Consider the following 19,025-nt stretch of genomic DNA (forward strand, 5'->3'; position numbering starts at 1 on the left):
ACAACGTTGGGCTATTCGCTGCGTGATGGTGCCACATCGCGAATGCGAATGAGATGGCGTATCAAAAGGCGATGGGACGACAACGACCATGTGATGCCAGGTTGCTAGGCTTGTTCCGCTTGGGAAAACATTTGTCTGGATTGCCAGAGATGCCGAGGAACAAGATGCAATCGGGAATGTGCAGTCGGGAATGTGTGTGCTGTTTTATTGGCCCCTCCTATCCTCGTCTCCTTACCAGACCATGCAGACACTGCAGTAAATTGAAGATAAGGTAGGAGTTGGGCGGGCCGCCGTTCGATATTAGATGGAGCTGAGAAGTCTCCGTAGATTCCGTGCCTCGGCTCGCAGCAGCGACGGCAGGCAGGGATGCATTGTCTGGCCATTAGAATTGCGGATCAAAGCAAGCGAGCCCATGTGGAAACAGCCCGAAGCCGACCACCCGACAGTTTGCACAAGGCAAACTGCAATTGCCAGTCATCTGGGTATGAACTGTCGGCGCGGGTACTGGCTGAAAAGGCATATATCTCTCCGTGCATAAAATCCAATGAAGGAGAACAGGAGCAAGGATTACAGCTTGAGCGCAAACCTCAATCACCATATGGAATGTGGTGGGCGCGCTCTCTCCGTGTGGAAGTCACCTTGCACTTGGTATAATTTGAGAAACCTTGACATGTCAAGCAGCATTCTATGAACACATGCACCAAACATGGGCGAGGTGACTTGCTTGAGAACTTTCCAATGCTATTTGAAGCTGGCCATGTTTGGGCGGAAGTTGCGGGTGCAGGGATATCGCTGTCATCGCTGTCAACAGTCGATCCCACAATTTGGAATTCTACAGCAGCACCTTATCGTCACGTGCAGCTAATCAACAGCGACTTGGAAAGTTGGCCTTCATAGAACAGAGCACTGATTCAGGGTAATCCTGTCTCTTATCAAGTTCGCCATGTCCACCGCAGTCGAGAATGGTGGCACTGCGGACTTGACGTCCAGGAAGACCGCCTCATTAATCAACGAAACTGCCGACAGCTCGTTGCCAGCAGCGGCAGCAACAGGACCAAAGGAGCCCCCCCCTGAGAAGCCTGCAGACACGCGCAGACGAACATGGGTCATTTTCTCATTCTGGGCCATCGTGCTGGCTTTGGGATTGCCGATATGGTGGAAGACCACTTCGATTTACAGGGCGGAATTGCCCCTCAGCGAAATGCTGGATTGGGCTGATGGCAAGGTACTTCCAAGCCACTTTCAAGTATTCAGCGACTCGATGCATTTTGGTATAATGTGCTAACGTACGTCACTATGGTAGGCTTGTCGACCTGCCTTCCCATTACGCATCGCGTTGGACGCCAGTCCCCTACAAGAGCATGAGGCTCAGAATCTCCTTCGCCTGACCCAACATGCCCTTGATGATCTGAACGACTTCTCGGGCCACCATCTGCGACTCCAGCTCGCCGCTAACGCCGACCCCACCAAGACCGCAAAGACAGGCTCAGACGTCGCGTTGACCATACGAATTACTCCTGGAGATTCCATTCATAGCGCCTCGTCGTCGCTGCATCCTCACTTACCAATCCTAGACGTTGCTTATCCACCCAATTCGATACCTACGCAGACATCCTCGTCGTCTGGTCTTGCAACGTACCTCGCCGCGCAGCTTCGATCGACCTTTGCTGAGGAACAGAACGTGATATCATATTTGTTGGAAACTTCGTCGATTCCCTCGGAACATCGACCAAAGGGGATCTCCCCAGAGGTGGCGGAAACTCTATCGAAACAGATGACACGGTCGATGAAATACTCAAGGACGTACCATTTGACGTTCTCCCTTTTCACCAATGGCCCTGAGCCAAGCAGTTGGGATATTGAGTCCGCCATCGATGAGTACATGAGGCCAATGTTGGACATGCTGAGTCCGATACATAACTTCACCATTGATACCCAGGTCCAGCTGTATGCTACGCCCGGGGTCCAATCTCAAGTGCTAAGCAAGGAAGATTTATCGTCCTTTATCAATGCAGCTGAGTGGCCGCTGTCGCCGTCAATCGGCGGAGCACCGACAGTCAACTTTGTAGTGTACATAGGGAACCAGACCATTGGCGCGGTCTCGGAATCGGAAGCAGCAGATATCTCCCGATCGTGGCTGATCCCGCAATGGGGTAGTGTCTATCTTCTCTTGCCCCCATCCGGCCCCCACGTTTCATCAGAGACCTTAAAGCAGACAGTCTTGACCTTCACGTCCCACCTACTTTCCCTCCTCGGTACCCCGCAGTCCGGCTCGCTACCAATGCGCCTCTCAACCTTGAATCGCATGAGATCAGCCGATCTGCTTCTCCGTGCCTCATCCTCCCTAGGCTCACTGGCACGCCTATCGCTAGCACTGCCCAGCATCTCAATTCCGTCAAGCGTTGCGGATGGAGTCGCCAAGTCAATGCAGCATCTTCAAATGGCTTGCTCCACTTTGGGCGGTTCGGACAGTCTTGAGCATGCACGCATTGCTGAGGCCGAGGCAGAGAGGGCTTTCTTCGAAAAGAGTATGGTTGGGCAGCTTTATTTCCCCGACGAGCACAAAGTTGCTGTCTATTTACCGCTGCTGGGGCCCGTTGGTGTCCCGCTGGTTATGGGTTTGTTGAATGAGCTGAAGGCCTGGCGGAAGAGGCGAAGGCAAAAGGACGGGCCGGCTTAGATACGATTTGTGCGTGCAATGAGTTTTGAACTTTCTACCATCTTCACCGTGCTGTTATAACGAACATCGTGATGTTGCCACCAAATCAGATATTTCTCAACCTTTTGAGGTGTGTGCCTTCGGCAAGTCGCGATTCTTCTCAGCTAATCGGCGCTTGGCATTGTGAAATTTCTGGAATTTAATGTGACACTTTTGAGATCGTCATCAATTTGTAATATGATCATAGTGATAGGCGTGTTCCCCAATCTGATCAGTCAGTGGTTGGCTTCCATAGCGCTAAAGAATCTAACCTGGCGGGGTTGTAAGCTTACGTACCCAAAAGCCATGAAACCAACCAACCTACTGGGGAATGCTCATCAACCAGCCCATTCAAAGTTTGTTGTATGGCCTGTGACAACTCCCCGCCATAGCCGAACTCCCCGGGTCATTTGCCGGAAGTCGCGGCATGGTATAGCCTGGACCGAAGGCACCTTCTACTAAACCTCGATCTATGAACGGATTTACTCTAGAGAATTCACTGTTTCATTTATTACTTTCATAAGCAGGCTTTACTACGTTCTGCAGTCCCCCACGACCTTGCCCAGTCTTGCAAGAAGACTTCCGTGATCTCCGTTTCGGAGTCCACAAAGCTCGCGTCGCCGCCCAAGTGGATCTGTGCTCCCTGTGACTGCACGTTGCTGGGGTGCTCCCAGAATTCCTCATCCTTCTCCGCACACGAGCGGCGGCCTGTCCCTACTATGGTATCATGGGTAAGTTTTCAATTGTGTGTTTGTACCGTGCTCCACCTAGGCACGAGCCAACTCTTAGCTACCTGGCTTGAAGCGACCTTAACAGCTGTCTTAATCAGATTAAAAGAAAACGTTGTAGTAGTTTGAATTTCGGCTTTCGATTTACCACCGTCGAAATGGAGGGTTCGAATTCGTTAGCGATCTGCTTCTGTAAGGTGTTTAGTCCCTATTGTAGTTGCTACATACGCGATAATTAGGACGCGTTAACAGCAAGTTGGAATCAGAGGTGGAAGTACCTTTTCGTTAGTATGAATAGGCTAGGTAAGAATGGGTAAGAATCAGTATAGCGTTACCTTGGCAGTGGTCCACTGGTACTTGTCAAGGGGGTGAAAACTTTGGCCTGATACCGTAGTAGGTGTGCCGCGGTATCGGCGGAGCTGGTTTAGTCTATAAGGCCCTCGGGAATTTATTGTGGCAATCTTGTATCTAATCATCCTTGATTTGATACACAACTCGTTCTCATACTTGGTGGTTGTTGATGTCCAGAGCCTGATGCAACCAACGACATCCGCTACAGAAGACTCTTTTTCCTCTGTACGATACCTCTGTTCGATCTTATACAATCTTCACCGCTTTTCATCTCACCTCGCCGGTCCCAACGACTGCCTATCTCCTGGTTTATTCTAATAACATCTCCATCATGTCCAATTTTACAGTCACTCTTGCATCTGCCTTCCCTTCCCAGCTCCCCGCCCGCATGCAAGCCTCTCTCGACAGGCTGCCGTCAGCATGGACGTCCTACATTGTCCCCACTGTCTTAGGCTACCTGCTCCTGTGTCAGGCGCTACGCTTCCGCCGTGAAAAGGCTATGCGCAGGAAGTATGGGTACCCCGACCGGGCCAGCTTGGCGCGCATGACGACGACGGATGCGCAGATGATAATCTCGGATTTGTCGATGTACGAATTCCCGTATATGACGATGGCGAGTGCGCAGTTTGGGCTGTTTAAGGTACGTGACTCTTCTGAAGGGGATGTATGTTGAGAAAAGGGTTCAGGGTTTGGGTGTGTATTGGGTGTGTGGATGAAGAGGGCACGTGAAGACCAGAAATGGACGATGAAGACGATGTCCTATCTGCGAGGAGTAAGAGACAAGAGATGTGATTTAGGGCGATGATAAGTTAAAGGCAGAAAAGAGCGAACAAGTTGAAGTGGGGCATGTGAAGACCAGAAATGGACGATGAAGACGATGTCCTATCTGCGAGGAGTAAGAGACAAGAGATGTGATTTAGGGCGATGATAAGTTAAAGGCAGAAAAGAGCGAACAAGTTGAAGTGGCAACTGAAACTGACAAGTCTCGGTAGACATACGGCGTTGAGACCATCAGCAGTCTCCTCTTGGCCACTCGGAATCTGACTGATCCTATCGCCAGCATTAAGAGGTTGATTTTTCTTTAGTCTTTTCTTTTGTCTCCTACCTCATCAGTCTAATTGGTGACCTCGATCTAGATACGAAGATACAGGTGTAATAATTGGCGAGTTCCTTTCCAACCCTCCCAACTCAGAACGCGCAATATCAGCCATCTCGCGCATGAACTTCTTGCACGCCAAGTACATATCCAGCGGTTGCATCTCCAATGCTGACTTGCTGTACACGCTCTCTGTATTTATCACGGAGCCTGAGCGCTTCGTTAGGCTGTATGAGTGGCGACACATGAACGATATGGAACGCTGCGCCTACGGTAACTTCTGGAAGAACATCGGCGACGCTATGGGGATCCAATATGAGGGGTTTCTCAGCAAGGCGGGCGAGTGGAGGGATGGACTGGATTTCGCCGAGGATATATCGCGTTGGGCTAAGGCGTACGAGGTTGTGGCATTTAAGCCGAGTGCGGTTAGCCATGAGCCGGCTGTAACCCTGGTTCCTATGCTTACGTACTGGCTGCCGTGGTTTGCGCAGAGGTTTGCACATGAATGTGTACATGTGTTGCTGGGCGATCGGGCAAGGGAGGCGTTTATGTAAGTCAGGTCCTACCCTGGTTTGTTGATTCTTCAAGCGAACATGCTCCATCCATGTTTGCCAACCAGAATGGCCCGCTGCGGGACGGACCGTGCCTCGTGCTGACACTAAAACAGGCTCCCTGAGCCGGGCATCGGCGCCACGGCCTTAGTTTACACCTCTCTAGCCATCAGGCGCTTCTTCCTCCGCCATCTGTCATTGCCTCGCTTGATCCCGGTAACCAGACACGCCAGTTCGCCCAATCCAGACGGTCGTCTGCAGACGGAATATTCCTATGGGAACTTTCCCTACTACGTGAAGCCAACCTTCTGGAAACGATGGGGTCCCGAGGGTTGGGCGATATGGATTGCCGGTGGGAAGCTGCCTGGTGATGAGCCAGAGCATTACTTGTCCCAAGGTTTCAACTTTTGGGATCTGGGACCAAAGAATCGGATGGGGAGGGGCAAGGAAGAAATGGGGACAGATTGTAAGAGGATGAAGGCAAAGGGGATGGGTGGGTGTCCGTTTTAGGGGTCACCTGAGAGGTATGAATCATTTCTGCGCTTTATGAGATGATAGACAAATTCTGACCGTTCTTGTTCGAGGTCCGTCGGTGGAAGTTGTGGCGTTAAGTTTGACCGAAGTGCTCAAAACTGATGGCGAGTCATGATTGAATTAGGCGAAAACTTCTGCCTGTCAGTTTCGACAGCCGCGTCCATCAGTTCTAGGAAGGAGAAAAATAGCTTTTCAAACCTGGGCACCATCTTTTTGGAACTCTGTATGCTGACATATTCCAAAGGTTGGGAATCAATGGTGTTTGTTAGTGGTGCGTGTATTATCATTTTAGTCGACATCATCCGTAATTGGTTAGCAGTGAAATACTATCTAAGCAATGCCTGACAGGAAATGAACTGTAATTTAATCGAACTCCCAATTATCTTTCCAGACTTTAACAAGTTATTTGATGGAGCCTCCATCCACATCTCTCTCAGCGGCTCTCGGTGCCGGGCTCGCCGCTTCACTAACCCCGTTCTCAAAGACAAGCTCGCCGGTCCTCAGGCTATCTCAACCAGACTCAAGAAACTTCCTGCTTGGATTCGTATAAGTGTTGTCCATGCTTGCTTCAAGCCAACGAAGCCATTTTCCCATGTAAACACGTCAGGGTGAAGTCCCGTTTCCTGAAGTGCGGGGAGCAAGTCTCTCTCCCGTGAAGAGGGCCAGGTGTTAACGAGGTTATAGACTATCTACTAAGCCTCTCAGCATCCCAATTCTCCCCAAGTACAAGCATCCCTTACCGGCCCCAAAATCGGCATTGCCCCAGCCGAACTTTTGCTGCCAGTATGTGTGCACCCAGGAAACAAGGTGTTCTGGTTGATATTTGTTTCTGTCAGCTGAAGGACTCACTACAACACTGCAGATTTCTTCATGGCGACTTTCATGTGAATTCCTGCTCCTGATGTGACTTGATAATTGCGAGTATCTGTCGGTCAGACGCTGCCTTGCGTCAACGCCGGTTTCCTCCTCGGTCTCCACCTCCACTGTCAACGAATTCCCCACCTCATCTGGCAGCTGGCTCCCCGCACTACTCAGAAACCTCACACCACTCATGCCTCCACCCCGTCCCTGCTCTCAGCTAACAACATGAGCGCACCTTCCATACAATCTCCGGCTTCACGGGCCTGAAGGCCGCGGTACGCGGCCGCTCATGGCGTAGATGGTCTTTCAGGCGTGCAGGGTTTGCATGTAGGATAGCAGGCCGAACTAGTGTGAGAAGGGGGCCGTGAAGAAGATCAGGGCGTCTGAGGTGTTGGTTTGGGGAGGGAGGTCGAGCCGGAACTGTGGAGTATGCCGGTGTGGGTAGGCTCTTGAAAGACATCGATGGAGTCTTGGTTGAATGAGGGCAGTAAAGAGTGGCGGGGACTATTGTAGACCCTTCGTGAGAGGATGGGATGGCAGTGCAAGTAATTGAGGCAAAAATAGTTTATCTTCAAGGATTGATGGTAAGGAGAATATAATAGTGTATTGGAATTTTGTTGGTCTAGCAGGGTCTTTACTGCGCTGGGAGATTGACGGGGTGATAAAGGGAAAGGGTGTATCCAAGCCTGATGAACCCGAATATGGTCACGAGGTAGTCCAAGTCGGTTGGCGCGCATACGCCCACGACATAGTCTTGCTTCTGCGCCGTGAAGTTTTATTTCCATATCAAACTTCTACATCATAGAGCTGTGCGTTCGTACTTTTTTGCACAAAAGCGCATGTATGATGAGACTTGGGCTCAATACCGGATTTAAATCACCCTCTATCAGTGTCCTAGCCGCCCCTTTGACAAATTGGTCCAGCTTAACACCGGTCATGGGTTTATAGTCGGTCGTTCCTTGGCGGGCCTTGGGAAACGCTCTCAAAGTGGTCAGCTCGCTGGTGGAGGAGTTGGTCGAAAGTCAGCATTGGTAGAAGACATCGTATCTGTAATATTTCACTAGAGTGAGATGAACATGCGCTCCGAGTTCACATGAATAGTGCTTTGCGTGTCTGAGCCATCATAATATAACCAAGAAGTTGACAGTACTAAGGTGAAGATGGTTGCTTATATACCAATCCAACCTTGAAAGACGTTATGACTTCACTGAAGCAGGGGGTGATTGGCAGTTGAATGTTAGGTGAAACCGAAACCAGAGCATATCTGCGGATGGAGCAAGATAACCCTGCTGATGCCTACATTGGCAGGTCATAAGACTACGTTGCTAGGGACCGACAGAGGAAGCAACTGGAACCACTCATTCTCGTGTGGTGTAAATACGAGAATCTTTTATTCTATAGGTAGTAGGTGCTCGCGTCCAACGCCGATACTCAGGCCTTGCGGTAGAGCTGGGAACGATTCCCAAATCTAAGAAGGGTCACCATCACCCACTACCGCACCCCCTAGTACATGGATTTTTCTATGTGCCACAGTACGAAACAACCATGATCCGCGTTATCACCTATGGCCTCTATCATCCTATTCCCCGCGGCTGGCCAAACACGGCACCCGCAGATGCGGCGTATCACGCCTTCCCGTGGTTTGACTAGACAGATAAGAAAAGTGGCGCGGTTCTGCATCGTGATACGCGAACTCGGAAAGCACGGAATCGTCAGGTGGAGGAATTGTCTTCGATATGCACAAGTACAACACGGGACTGAACTGCCACGTAGTCGACGCGCCGTGCGACGAGTATAATCATCTTGTTTCATTGCTTCGTCGACCTGGCTTCCACCGCATTCATCTCGCCCTCCTGACTGACGGGGAAGGAAATGACGAATAGTCGTCCTCCCGCTGCAATCTATGCGTCGAGCATCTCCGTAACAAGATCGATACACCAGGGACTCCTGAAGCAGACAAGCATTTTCTTACACCTCAAAGCATCTGCCCCATTGAAAGATGGCAGAAACTGCGCTATTTGGGACGTTCTGATGTTCTCTCAGGCAGCACGACTTGTTTTCCTCACTGGACGCACTGCCTCCGACGCTACGGTCCGTCGACCCGAGCTTCTTCCAGTTCATAGAGCGTCATTAGACTCTGGGTTGGCGTGAGCGAACCGTGGGCGAGAGGCTAAGGATTACGATATATGTCGCAACAAACGACAAGTCAACCACTCGAGCCCACCGGATGTATAACGAAGTTAATGAATTCCTGTGTAGCGACGGAGAAATTCCAGTTACCCTGAACGGATATTCACATCACGGATGCGATGGGAATGCTGTACAAGGGTCAGATAAACCCAACCAACCGACCATCCCCCCTAAGTTGGTTGGTTATCCAATTAGTAAGCAAAATGGCCGTGTGATTGGACAACCAGTCAACTAATCTAGGTTTGCTGTGGTTGGTGTTTTTAGGGCTGGTTATTACTGCCAAGAAATGAAGCTATCGCTAAACTCGCCGGCGTCATCCCCTGGAAACCTCTTGGTAGAGCTGGCTATGTTTTCCTTTGTAGCCTCGTCCAACTCATGCAGCCAGTTATTTTCTATAGCCGGATCAGCCATCAGAGCCCTAAGAAGAATATCCAACTGGCCTGTTAAGTCGACTCTGTACGAATTTCATAGTGTGTGGCATAACCCAGGAAGCTAAAAATGGTACTCTTGGGGCTCCCGGGGTACTAGGGTAGCCTTAGGCGAGGTCTGGCGAGACGTTGATGCCACCGAGGTCGGCGTTGTAGGGCGTTCAGACTTTCTGTAGTATAAGGACAGCGGATTAAGCGCTAGAAGAACACCAATATCTTGTAGAGATTTTCGAACTGATAATAAGTCCTATAGAGGGTCCCATAGGGATGGTGGGGACCTCTCGCACTGCCAAAATACTCAAAATAGCCACTATGGGCTTGGCAACTCTAAGACAACCAAAATACTAACCAGGGCTCTAGAATGGTTGGGGTCGGGTTGTTCGTGGACGATAATCCAACCTTGGCTACCCATGGGTTGATGGAAAATGCAATGAAGAAGCCGGAACCGACACGGAAGGCGTTGATCACGATGGCTGTCTCCTCGATGTTCTTCGTGAAGCATTCGGACAAGCAATTGACGGTTATTGGGGTGATTCACCTATGATAGATGGTTAGATCCTACTATAATTGAATTCCCACGCTGGGAGGACACTTCAGGGGAGTGGGAGCCGACTTGTACGGATCCTAATGTCAACAAAATATGGCCTAGACCAAGAATGTGCTACGAGAGTTGATATTGCAGAGCATAGCCAAATATACATAGACCAATCGGACTGCAAATCAACGCTGGTAGCCACAAAGAGTGTAGTTGATACTCTGGTTTCTAGTTTCCTTTATTGAAGCGAAGCGACGAGCCAATGCCAGCGGCAGGTGGTCACTGACAAACTGGCAGTAAACCAAGGTTATGGCAATGCTAATCCAGTAGATGAGTTGGGCTATATATGCGGTTATGTGTGAGTTCTGACATACGCGATCTTAGCTGGATAACCTGGCATGAGAGGTGGAAAAAATCAATCAATGTTACAGCACATTAGGCCTTCATTTCGCATGTATTATTGGCCCCAGGCGACTTTGATGATACCACATTGATAACCCGGAGGAAATCGTGTTGCCATTCCTCAAATGTCCTGCACGAAGACTCCGGCATGCATCTAGAGAACCCATACTTCCGCTTCTAGCCCCGCTGCTACGCGTCTTTAGCCACGGCAAAACCATTGATGGTTATGATTCTAGTATGCGACGGGTCCCCAGTAAAGTCTACACGAACACAAGCAACAAAAGAGGGTTTCAAGACGTGGAGAGCGAAACGGTAGAAAGCGAAGTTGAACTTCAGGGATCTAGGACTATCAGGTCGAGATTACTAGTCAAGAGTACCATCGCGAGAGCCTGCACGAGCAACACATGTTGGGAGTTGTAATTCACTAACCCGATCTACCTAAGGAACAAATTCCTGTGACGCGTATGTTATTGTCACAGCCTGTGAAATCAAAAATCAAAGGCTAACATACGTTTCTTAGAGTGGTTAGCGTGCCAGTCTTATACTCTTTAAACGCCCCATTGCCCTGCTTAGCACGGTAGGGAAGGTAATAGAGACGGCGATGAGCCAGCGTATCACCAAAGTAGCTGAGGCGGCCGGCCTACTACCAAACGGCCAAATGGGTAACCGCGCTGGGAGGTCCACCGAACTGGCAATACGTATAGTTGAGGACGTGGTCTATACGGCGTGGAGACGCGGGGGCATCGCCTCGCTGCTACAGCTAGAAATCAAGGGGGCATTCGATACGGTCAATTACAGACGGCTGATTTCCATATTAGCCCGGAAAGGCTACCCGGAGTGGGTTCAGGAGTGGGTACGCAGCTTCGTGGAGGATAGAACGGTACGCCTCCGGTTCGATGGCAAGGAGTCAGAGCCAATCCCCCTACGAGCTGGCGTCCCCCAGGGGTCACCGCTATCCCCGATACTGTTTATATTATACATTTCAACGCTGTACGAGGAGCTAGCGGAGCAGCATCCACTACTTTTAGTAGTCGGGTTCGCGGACGACACGAACCTGCTAAGCGTCGGCACCGATCCAGACACGACCTGCCGCCGGTTGGAGAGCGCATGGGCTACGTGTCAGCGGTGGGCAGTGAGGCACGGGATGGAGTTCGCTCCTGACAAGAGTGAGCTAATGCACTTTACTAGGGCCCGAGAGCCCTTGCCGCAAAGTATTCGCCTTGGGGACGCCACAGTGTCGCCGGTAGTCTCAGCCAGGTTCCTAGGAGTCTGGTTCGACCGCAAACTGACGTGGCACGCCCATGTTGAGCGTGTTAAAACAAAAATGGCAACTCAAAAGCTAGCCCTGACAAAGCTAGTCAATATGTCGTGGGGCTGCGATCTTATACGGGCGAGGCTGTTATATACGGTGGTTATCCGTAGCGCGATCGCCTTCGGGGCGACTGCGTGGCATACTATAAGTGAGGAACCGGCAGGGCCAGCTAAGAGCCTGATGTGGATACAGAACGAGTGCCTCCGGGTAGTCTGTGGCGCCCACAAAGCGACGCCGGTTCGCCACCTGGAAGCAGAAGCAGCAATCCCGCCACTAGACCTCTATCTTAGTGCCCGGGCTGCTAAGTTTGAAGAACGGCTACGACTTAGCGGGAAGAGAAATCTGCTTCGCAGCGCGAGCGCTAAAGCGTCACATATACTCCGGCAGGATAGGCCGGCGAAGAGGAAGCAGGCGTCGCAGCTACTCCGACCGGCAGGGTACACTATGGAGAAGGAGGCCCGGGGCTCCGAGTGGATGAGTGAGGAAAAGGAGGTCCCGGCTGCCCTCCTCGACCACTGGAGGAAGAGATGGCTCACCGGAGCAGAGCATCACGATCGCCAGCGACGCGCTATCGCTGAGGAACCGGAGGGCCCTTCGATGCAGATACCGAAAGGGGGCAAGTATTTCGGCCTGAAGCGACTGGAGGCGTCTACGCTGTGCCAGATCAGGACGGAAAAAATAGGACTAGCAGCCTTCTTATTCAAGACAGGGGCTTTTGGCGTGTACTCGCCGCTATGCCGCTGTGGCGATGCCCCTGAGACGGCAGAGCACGTAATCCTCTTTTGCGGGCTGTTGGAAGGACCGAGGGAACGATTACGGGCCGCCATCGCACCACGGCCACTATACTCTCGCAGAGACCTCGCAACGGCAACAGGAGAACCAGTAGTTAGTGGGACTATTGTAAGATGGCTGCTAGGGACGGGTCGGACAGCTTCAAGGCCCAGATAGCATCGATCTTCTCAGGGGGGACTTTGTTGGTAGGTTGAGAACCAACGTAGTATGGTAGTGAACGCAACGCAGTCGCCAATAGGGCGAACCGACGACGCAGCGTATGTATTTACTCCAGCCATTAGGGCACGGTTTGACATACGGGAGTACTAGTAGAGGTACCGGGGGCTTCGAGCCTACGGCGTATTTAATAATAATAATAATGTAATTCACTTCAGGCGCTAATTTTAGAACTGAGAGTACTGGGTATGAAAAGCTTTGGTTTTGAAATTATACCCTAGAATATTTGATAGTATAGTTTGCGATTGGACGGTATTGGCACAACACGGAAAATAATGGTCATGGCCAGCAATGCGTATTGGTGAGTGGAATTAAATGAAGCCTGTGTTATACCAACTTGAAATATGAGAGCAACATATTGCAGGAAGTACCTTAAAGTGCTTATAGGGACACAATGTGGTCTTAATATCATCAATTGATACCCCCGAATTGAACCGCGAGTCGCTCCTACTTGCATTTAGGTAATGCCTACTCAGCGATTGGTGCGCTGTCACCCCTCCAAAAATTTCCGTGCAGTTACCCCGCCCCCGCAGTGCTCTCAAGACAGTTGCGACGTCGAAAATACTCCCAGGCGACAAATTCAACGCGAAAACTACTGAAAGATGGCCAACCTCAGCGCACCCCCAGTGCTGTCGACGCCGGCTGACCATATTTTTGTCGAAGATCCAACCGTACCAGACTCGGAGACAGCCCAAGCCAAACGATCTGATAGAACCGACAATGAGCTCCTCAACGTGTACGAGATCGCGCGAACGGCCACCGAAATCCGCGAAAAGGGATGGAAGCGCGTCGCTCTGCAATTTCCAGACGCAATGCTCGCAGATGCACCATGGGTCGTTGGGGCGCTGGATCGAGAGCTTGCGAAGCTGGGCCCGTTAACTGAGTTGAGTGCGTCATCCGACGCGGCCAAAGAGGAAGATCAGGGCAAAGCCGCTGCGATGAATGGCAATAAGCTGGAGATGGATTACACGCAGAAGGGAAACAAGGAAAAGAAGGAAGAGACGAACGCTGCACCCAGGCTGTACATTCTTGCCGACACTTCGTATAGCGCGTGCTGCGTCGACGAGATCGCGGCCGAGCATGCTGACGCTGATGTTGTTGTGCACTACGGACGAGCATGTTTGAGCCCGACATCTAGGATACCAGTGCTGCACATCTTTACACGGCAGGTACTAGACTACGACCAGGTTGTCCAATATTTCGAAAAGGAGTTTTCAGAGAAAGAGGACAAGATCATTGTCATGGCCGACGTCATGTTCCAAGAACATGTCGAGCCCATATGCAACATATTACGACAGAAGCGGTACAGCGGCGTGATTGGGACGGCGATAGTGCGGGACCCCACGGGCGTCATCCCGAACCGCAAGATCATCTTAGGAGAGGGACAAGATACAGTGGTAGCAGAAGGATGTACAGGGCCAGATCTGCATGACCATCATCTTTTCCATATCTCAACACCACCCCGATCCCTTCTACTCACACTCTCCTCGCGCCTCACCTCTCTACGCATTTACCCCACACCGTCTTCTCCATACAACACGCCCTCCGAACTACCAGATCCATCAGCAACACCAGGCATCCTCCGCCGCCGTTATGCGCTCGTCATCCGCCTTGCTACTGCCTCCATCATTGGCATTCTAGTAAATACGCTCAGTGTCAAGAACTACCTCCCAACCATCACGAAGTTGAAGGAACAAATCGCGGCAGCTGGAAAGAAGAGCTACACGATCGTGGTTGGAAAGCTAAATGCTGCGAAACTGGCCAACTTTGCCGAGATCGATGGCTGGGTTGTGGTTGGGTGTTGGGAGAGTGGACTTGTCGAGCAGGATGGGCTATGGAAGCCGGTTATTACGCCGTTCGAGTTGAGCATGGCGCTTGCTGGAGACGAAGAGCGTATATGGGATGGTCGGTGGTGGGGTGGTATCGAGGGAGTTGAAACTGAAAAGAGGAAGGAGGATGCGAGTAAGCAAGATTCGGGTGAACAGAACGGGATTCTTAACACCACTCAACACACCGACGATGTTGAAGGAGGTGTTGATGACGATGAATCCGAACCACCAGAATTCGACCTACGAACCGGCAGACTTGTTAGCCACAGCAGACCCATGCGACTTGCCGCTCACAACGGAGCTAACAATAAAGCATCGGCCCTGAACGGGGAAGTACCAAGGACATCTCTACAAGGCTCTTCAGCGCTTGTACAGAGAAAATTAGGTGAATTGGCTATGGTCAATGGTATCGCTAGCCCTGGTGCAGAGTTCCTCCGCTCCCAAAGGACGTGGCAGGGTCTGGGCAGTGACTTCCACCATGCAGATGAGGAAGAAGATGAGCTAAGTACTATCGTCGAGCAGGGGCGAAGTGGAGTGGCGAGGGGTTACACCGTTGGCGATGATGCAAGCAGGGCATGAAATGGAGACGAAGAGTCAAGATATTATGCTTGCTGCGATATTGCTTTTCCGTCCCAGATGCCACTAACGGGAGCCCGAGGCCCTGACCAGGTGTTTAACGTACGTCTTGTTCAGCCGAGAGCCCATCCTTACAGAGGGTGCTCCTGGTCAAAGCCATCTGCGTCACTAATCGTCAGGTTGCAGTTTGAGGGGGCCTTCACGTACAGCTCGACGTATCCCAGACCAAAGAACTCGGCTATGCATGACTGGCGATCAACCGCCGGTCGGCTTGACGTGGATTCTGCAGGATGGCCAAGGATCTAGAGACCTCTACTTTGAGCTCGTGGTCGCTGATTGGGGCTCAGTACGATGGCGACGGCATCTTGCCCGTCAGGTTCAATCGACCCAATCAACCGCCACGTCCAGAGCATTCGAAACCAACAGCAAGTTCAAGAAAGTCCCTTGACCACTTAGCTATGTAGCAAGATGGGACCTCACATTGTCTCTGCGCATGTCTGTGTCGGTGGCTGTCCCAACCGTATTGATGCTTGTTTACTGTGCTCCCAATGCTCCATGATTTGGCGAGCAACTTGTTCAGACACATAGAAGGAGTTGCTGGATAGGAGAGCAAAGCGGGATGAGACCAAAGCTAGGATTCGACATTCATCATACCGACGGCTTTGGTCTCGTAGACAAGGCTGCGGCCCTCTCGTCGAAGGACAGTGTTCGGCGTTGATTGATGAACAGAGACCTATATATTATTATTATTATTATTAAATACGCCGTAGGCTCGAAGCCCCCGGTACCTCTACTAGTACTCCCGTATGTCAAACCGTGCCCTAATGGCTGGAGTAAATACATACGCTGCGTCGTCGGTTCGCCCTATTGGCGACTGCGTTGCGTTCACTACCATACTACGTTGGTTCTCAACCTACCAACAAAGTCCCCCCTGAGAAGATCGATGCTATCTGGGCCTTGAAGCTGTCCGACCCGTCCCTAGCAGCCATAGAGACCTATATATGGTTATCGGATGACGAAGTAGTTTTGCGTGCGGCCAATATTTGCACGGTTCACAACTTGGTAGTTAGGGGGCAATCCTTTTAGCTCTCAAGCATACCAATTCCCGTCGACCGGCTTTTCGACCTCATCTTTCAGACTTCCAAACGTAAGGTTGCCTGCCCAATTGCTAGTCATATTCGGCGTATATGGCGTATCATTAGGGTGGAATCTGGACGCACCCCACCGAAGCTTACTTTGTGACGTTTTTTTGAGCCTGGTTCTGGGTCCTATATCACAGTCCTCTCCAGGGAGAATAGCCAACCAAGACGAAGCCTCCGGCAGGCAAGCCGGGGTCAGATAGAGAACCCGTCGCGAAGGAACAAGGACCGGGGACGTTTCATTCAGTGCGGGGAGCTGACGGTCTGATAAGAGCTGTACCCCTGCAATCGGACCTGGATCTGCCCGAGTACTCCGATAAGGCAGGCATATAATAAATAACAGTGGTCCAACAATTGAGCCTTGAGTATATCTCTATCCCTACTGCGGTGTTTGAACTTGGGCCATAAGTATCCCTTCCAGTTCCCTCGTTCCTGGATGAATGAAGCAACTGACCAAAATACAGCAACGCCGGATCCGACTACATGTCCTACACCAAACTTAACTACCCCGCCGCCTTCGCCTCGGAAGGCGATCCGCTTAAGGGCGGTTTTCCTGGGGATATAGATCCCTACGTACATGGGGTCAATGATACCATGTATGTCGATGATGAGAGGGGTTACTTCTCTATTGACGTAAGTCTTGTTCTTTCCATATGACTCTTCGACAGAATTTGTTGCTAAGATGTGAACAGCATATGGCAAGGTTCTCGGAGCTGGCGATTGCGTTTGCGATCGAACAGGCAGGTTGGGATAATTCCTGGCGACGATTGGAGTAGGAGTCATCCATTTGCTAGCAGTCGGAGAGGGTGAGCAGTCATAGCGAGAGATTGTGGTGACCGTTTAACGCAATGATAGTGTCCATCTTGTACTTGAACATTTATAATCATTAAGTATCCCGGCTCTCAATATCATTGGGCGTATCATATGGCTCCGGCCCGGGCGAGCGCGTGGCTATTTGGGTTCAAGTTTGGGCTTCCTGGTCATTAATTCTCTTCCTCGTCTTTCTCGTCTTTTCTTTGTTTCACAATCACTCATACTAGGCCATTGCAGGTTCGGCTTTGTCCCCCTTCCAACAGGTGTTGCCAAATCCACGGTGATATTGCTTGAAGCCATCATTGCCCTCAACCATACCGACTATGTTCCCGGCCGTTGGCCCACCTGTGGCAAAATCATAGCCATTTATGTCTTCCAGCGGACGCTCAACATGTATAGCTTCAGATTGATTCCATGGATCTGAGCTGATGGCTGGTGGCCTACACTTTTGCCATTTTGTTTTCATTATCGTTGTGCTTGCGGTGATGATTACACGGCACACTGCGGACTATGCGACGCTCAGCACCAAAGTCGCGCGGGGCTAGCAAGGCTTTTTCGCGCCTTGGGGTATCGGTATGATGGCGATGGTTTGGACTCAGACAGGTTTGTGCCATTCCATATAACATATTTGTTATCGAATTCTATGCTTACGATGAAGGTTTCGATAGCGCCATCCACATGAGTGAGGAAACGAGAAAGGCAACGATGGCTCTCCCTCATGCGATCTTTTGGTCTGTTTTCATGAACGGGATGCTCGCCTTCATCACATGGTCTTTGTCTTGCTCATTCGTATGGGCAACATAGAAGACTCCCTCGCCTCGATTAGTCCTTTGCTAACCATTCTGTACAATGCCATGGGCTCCATAGGAAGAAATACCGTCATGAGCGTCGGTATTTGGTTGTGGGGATTTATTTGCAATTTCGCCAGCATCGACACCGTGTGAAGTCTTAACGGTCGTGGGCCAAAGATAGAGGATTGCCAAAATATTTCGCCTATGTAGGTCTAAGCCTTACTAATCACAGATCCAATCCAACCCCGACCCAAATCCAGTACATCGCTGTCGCCCTTACTATTATAGGTGGATCCCAAATACCGCGTCGTGATTTGTGCTATCATGTTCTGCACTTTCCTCGTCTCGTACCTGTGCCTCCTCGACCTCGGCAGCATAACGTCCTAAGTGGCCCTATCTTCCATTACAGGCATGTCATATCTGGCCCTCTATATTAGCTACATCATTGCAATTTCCTCATTCATCGTCGCCCGTCTTACAAATCCCGATCTCAAGCTCGGTGAGAGGCACTTGAGACGCTACGGCATGTATGTCAACATATTCGCGCTGGTATACTCTGTGTGGATTACTGTAATTCTTCCATTCCCCACGAAGATGCCTGTTAACCCTGGAAACATGAAATACTGCTGTCAGAGAACAGAATGCCATAGGCGCCGGTGGGACGCCGGTGGGGCTCTGGTGTAGGGACGTGCGAGTCATGACACGATATGGAAGTCTTGGTTTGCGGAACAATCGGAGAAACTAGTGCTCCGCGACGCCGGGTTCTAGCTATCTATGTAAGGGGCGGAGGCCCGGGAAGAAGATAGAGAGAGTAGAGATCAATGAATCATCGTGGGCGCCCCTACCTGAGACCGCCAGTGACCACCCGGTGCTACGTAGGAGGGACGCCCGTTACTCCCCATCACTCTGTACTATTGCCTTCGGCCTAGCCGTACCCTGACAACTGCGGCCCTGTGGTTATCCTCGCCTTCCTGGGAGTCTTCGCGTCCTGCTGTATGACACAGGGATACTGACGACGGGGAAGAAATGTCCGCAGGTAAAAGGCGATGATGATGAAGAAGACAGACAACAAGATCCTCAACAAGATCTGCTTTCCGGGCGGCTAACAAGAAAGATCAAGTGGCCTTGTCGCTTTGACTAGATCAACAGCAAGGCCTCAGCAGGCAGGAATAATGGACTTAAC

At 51.0% G+C, this 19,025-nt stretch overlaps 5 protein-coding genes across 5 annotated transcripts; all 5 read left to right on the top strand.

The window, feature by feature from the left end:
* Positions 1 to 943: 943 nt before the first annotated feature.
* Positions 944 to 2,680, top strand: BCR38DRAFT_337594 (phosphatidylinositol-glycan biosynthesis class S protein; the record flags this gene model as incomplete). Its single annotated transcript, XM_040855546.1, has 2 exons — positions 944 to 1,225; positions 1,304 to 2,680. 2 exons carry the CDS (start codon positions 944 to 946, stop codon positions 2,678 to 2,680), a joined length of 1,659 nt encoding a protein of 552 aa, XP_040717614.1.
* Positions 2,681 to 3,902: 1,222 nt separating this feature from the next.
* BCR38DRAFT_425464 (uncharacterized protein) lies at positions 3,903 to 6,330 on the top strand. Its single transcript, XM_040859720.1, has 5 exons — positions 3,903 to 4,417; positions 4,770 to 4,846; positions 4,914 to 5,423; positions 5,541 to 5,948; positions 6,009 to 6,330. The coding sequence occupies exons 1-4, from the start codon at positions 4,109 to 4,111 to the stop codon at positions 5,932 to 5,934; spliced, it is 1,290 nt and encodes a 429-aa protein (XP_040717615.1). The 5' UTR covers positions 3,903 to 4,108; the 3' UTR covers positions 5,935 to 5,948; positions 6,009 to 6,330.
* Positions 6,331 to 13,296: 6,966 nt separating this feature from the next.
* On the top strand, positions 13,297 to 15,102 carry BCR38DRAFT_455888 (putative diphthamide synthesis protein-domain-containing protein; the record flags this gene model as incomplete). The annotated part of the gene is made up of 2 exons (XM_040861848.1): positions 13,297 to 13,568; positions 13,713 to 15,102. 2 exons carry the CDS (start codon positions 13,297 to 13,299, stop codon positions 15,100 to 15,102), a joined length of 1,662 nt encoding a protein of 553 aa, XP_040717616.1.
* A 287-nt stretch (positions 15,103 to 15,389) lies between these two features.
* BCR38DRAFT_482623 (uncharacterized protein) lies at positions 15,390 to 17,014 on the top strand (the record flags this gene model as incomplete). The annotated part of the gene is made up of 3 exons (XM_040863526.1): positions 15,390 to 15,475; positions 16,703 to 16,871; positions 16,931 to 17,014. 3 exons carry the CDS (start codon positions 15,390 to 15,392, stop codon positions 17,012 to 17,014), a joined length of 339 nt encoding a protein of 112 aa, XP_040717617.1.
* A 621-nt stretch (positions 17,015 to 17,635) lies between these two features.
* On the top strand, positions 17,636 to 18,044 carry BCR38DRAFT_149029 (uncharacterized protein). Its single transcript, XM_040853700.1, has 2 exons — positions 17,636 to 17,654; positions 17,720 to 18,044. Exon 2 carries the CDS (start codon positions 17,819 to 17,821, stop codon positions 17,993 to 17,995), a length of 177 nt encoding a protein of 58 aa, XP_040717618.1. The 5' UTR covers positions 17,636 to 17,654; positions 17,720 to 17,818; the 3' UTR covers positions 17,996 to 18,044.
* Positions 18,045 to 19,025: the final 981 nt, after the last annotated feature.

The sequence above is a fragment of the Pseudomassariella vexata genome, assembly GCF_002105095.1.
Source record: "Pseudomassariella vexata strain CBS 129021 chromosome Unknown BCR38scaffold_4, whole genome shotgun sequence".
NCBI classification, from domain to species: Eukaryota; Fungi; Ascomycota; class Sordariomycetes; order Amphisphaeriales; family Pseudomassariaceae; genus Pseudomassariella; species Pseudomassariella vexata.

Bases quoted from the DNA above. Each gene is read 5' to 3' on its own strand.
- BCR38DRAFT_149029 (XM_040853700.1), top strand. From the start codon at position 17,819: ATGGTCTTTGTCTTGCTCATTCGTATGGGCAACATAGAAGACTCCCTC.
- BCR38DRAFT_425464 (XM_040859720.1), top strand. From the start codon at position 4,109: ATGTCCAATTTTACAGTCACTCTTGCATCTGCCTTCCCTTCCCAGCTC. The intron at 4,847-4,913 runs GTTGATTTTTCT...ACCTCGATCTAG, and splicing joins CCTATCGCCAGCATTAAGAG to ATACGAAGATACAGGTGTAA. The intron at 5,424-5,540 runs GTAAGTCAGGTC...ACACTAAAACAG, and splicing joins CGGGCAAGGGAGGCGTTTAT to GCTCCCTGAGCCGGGCATCG.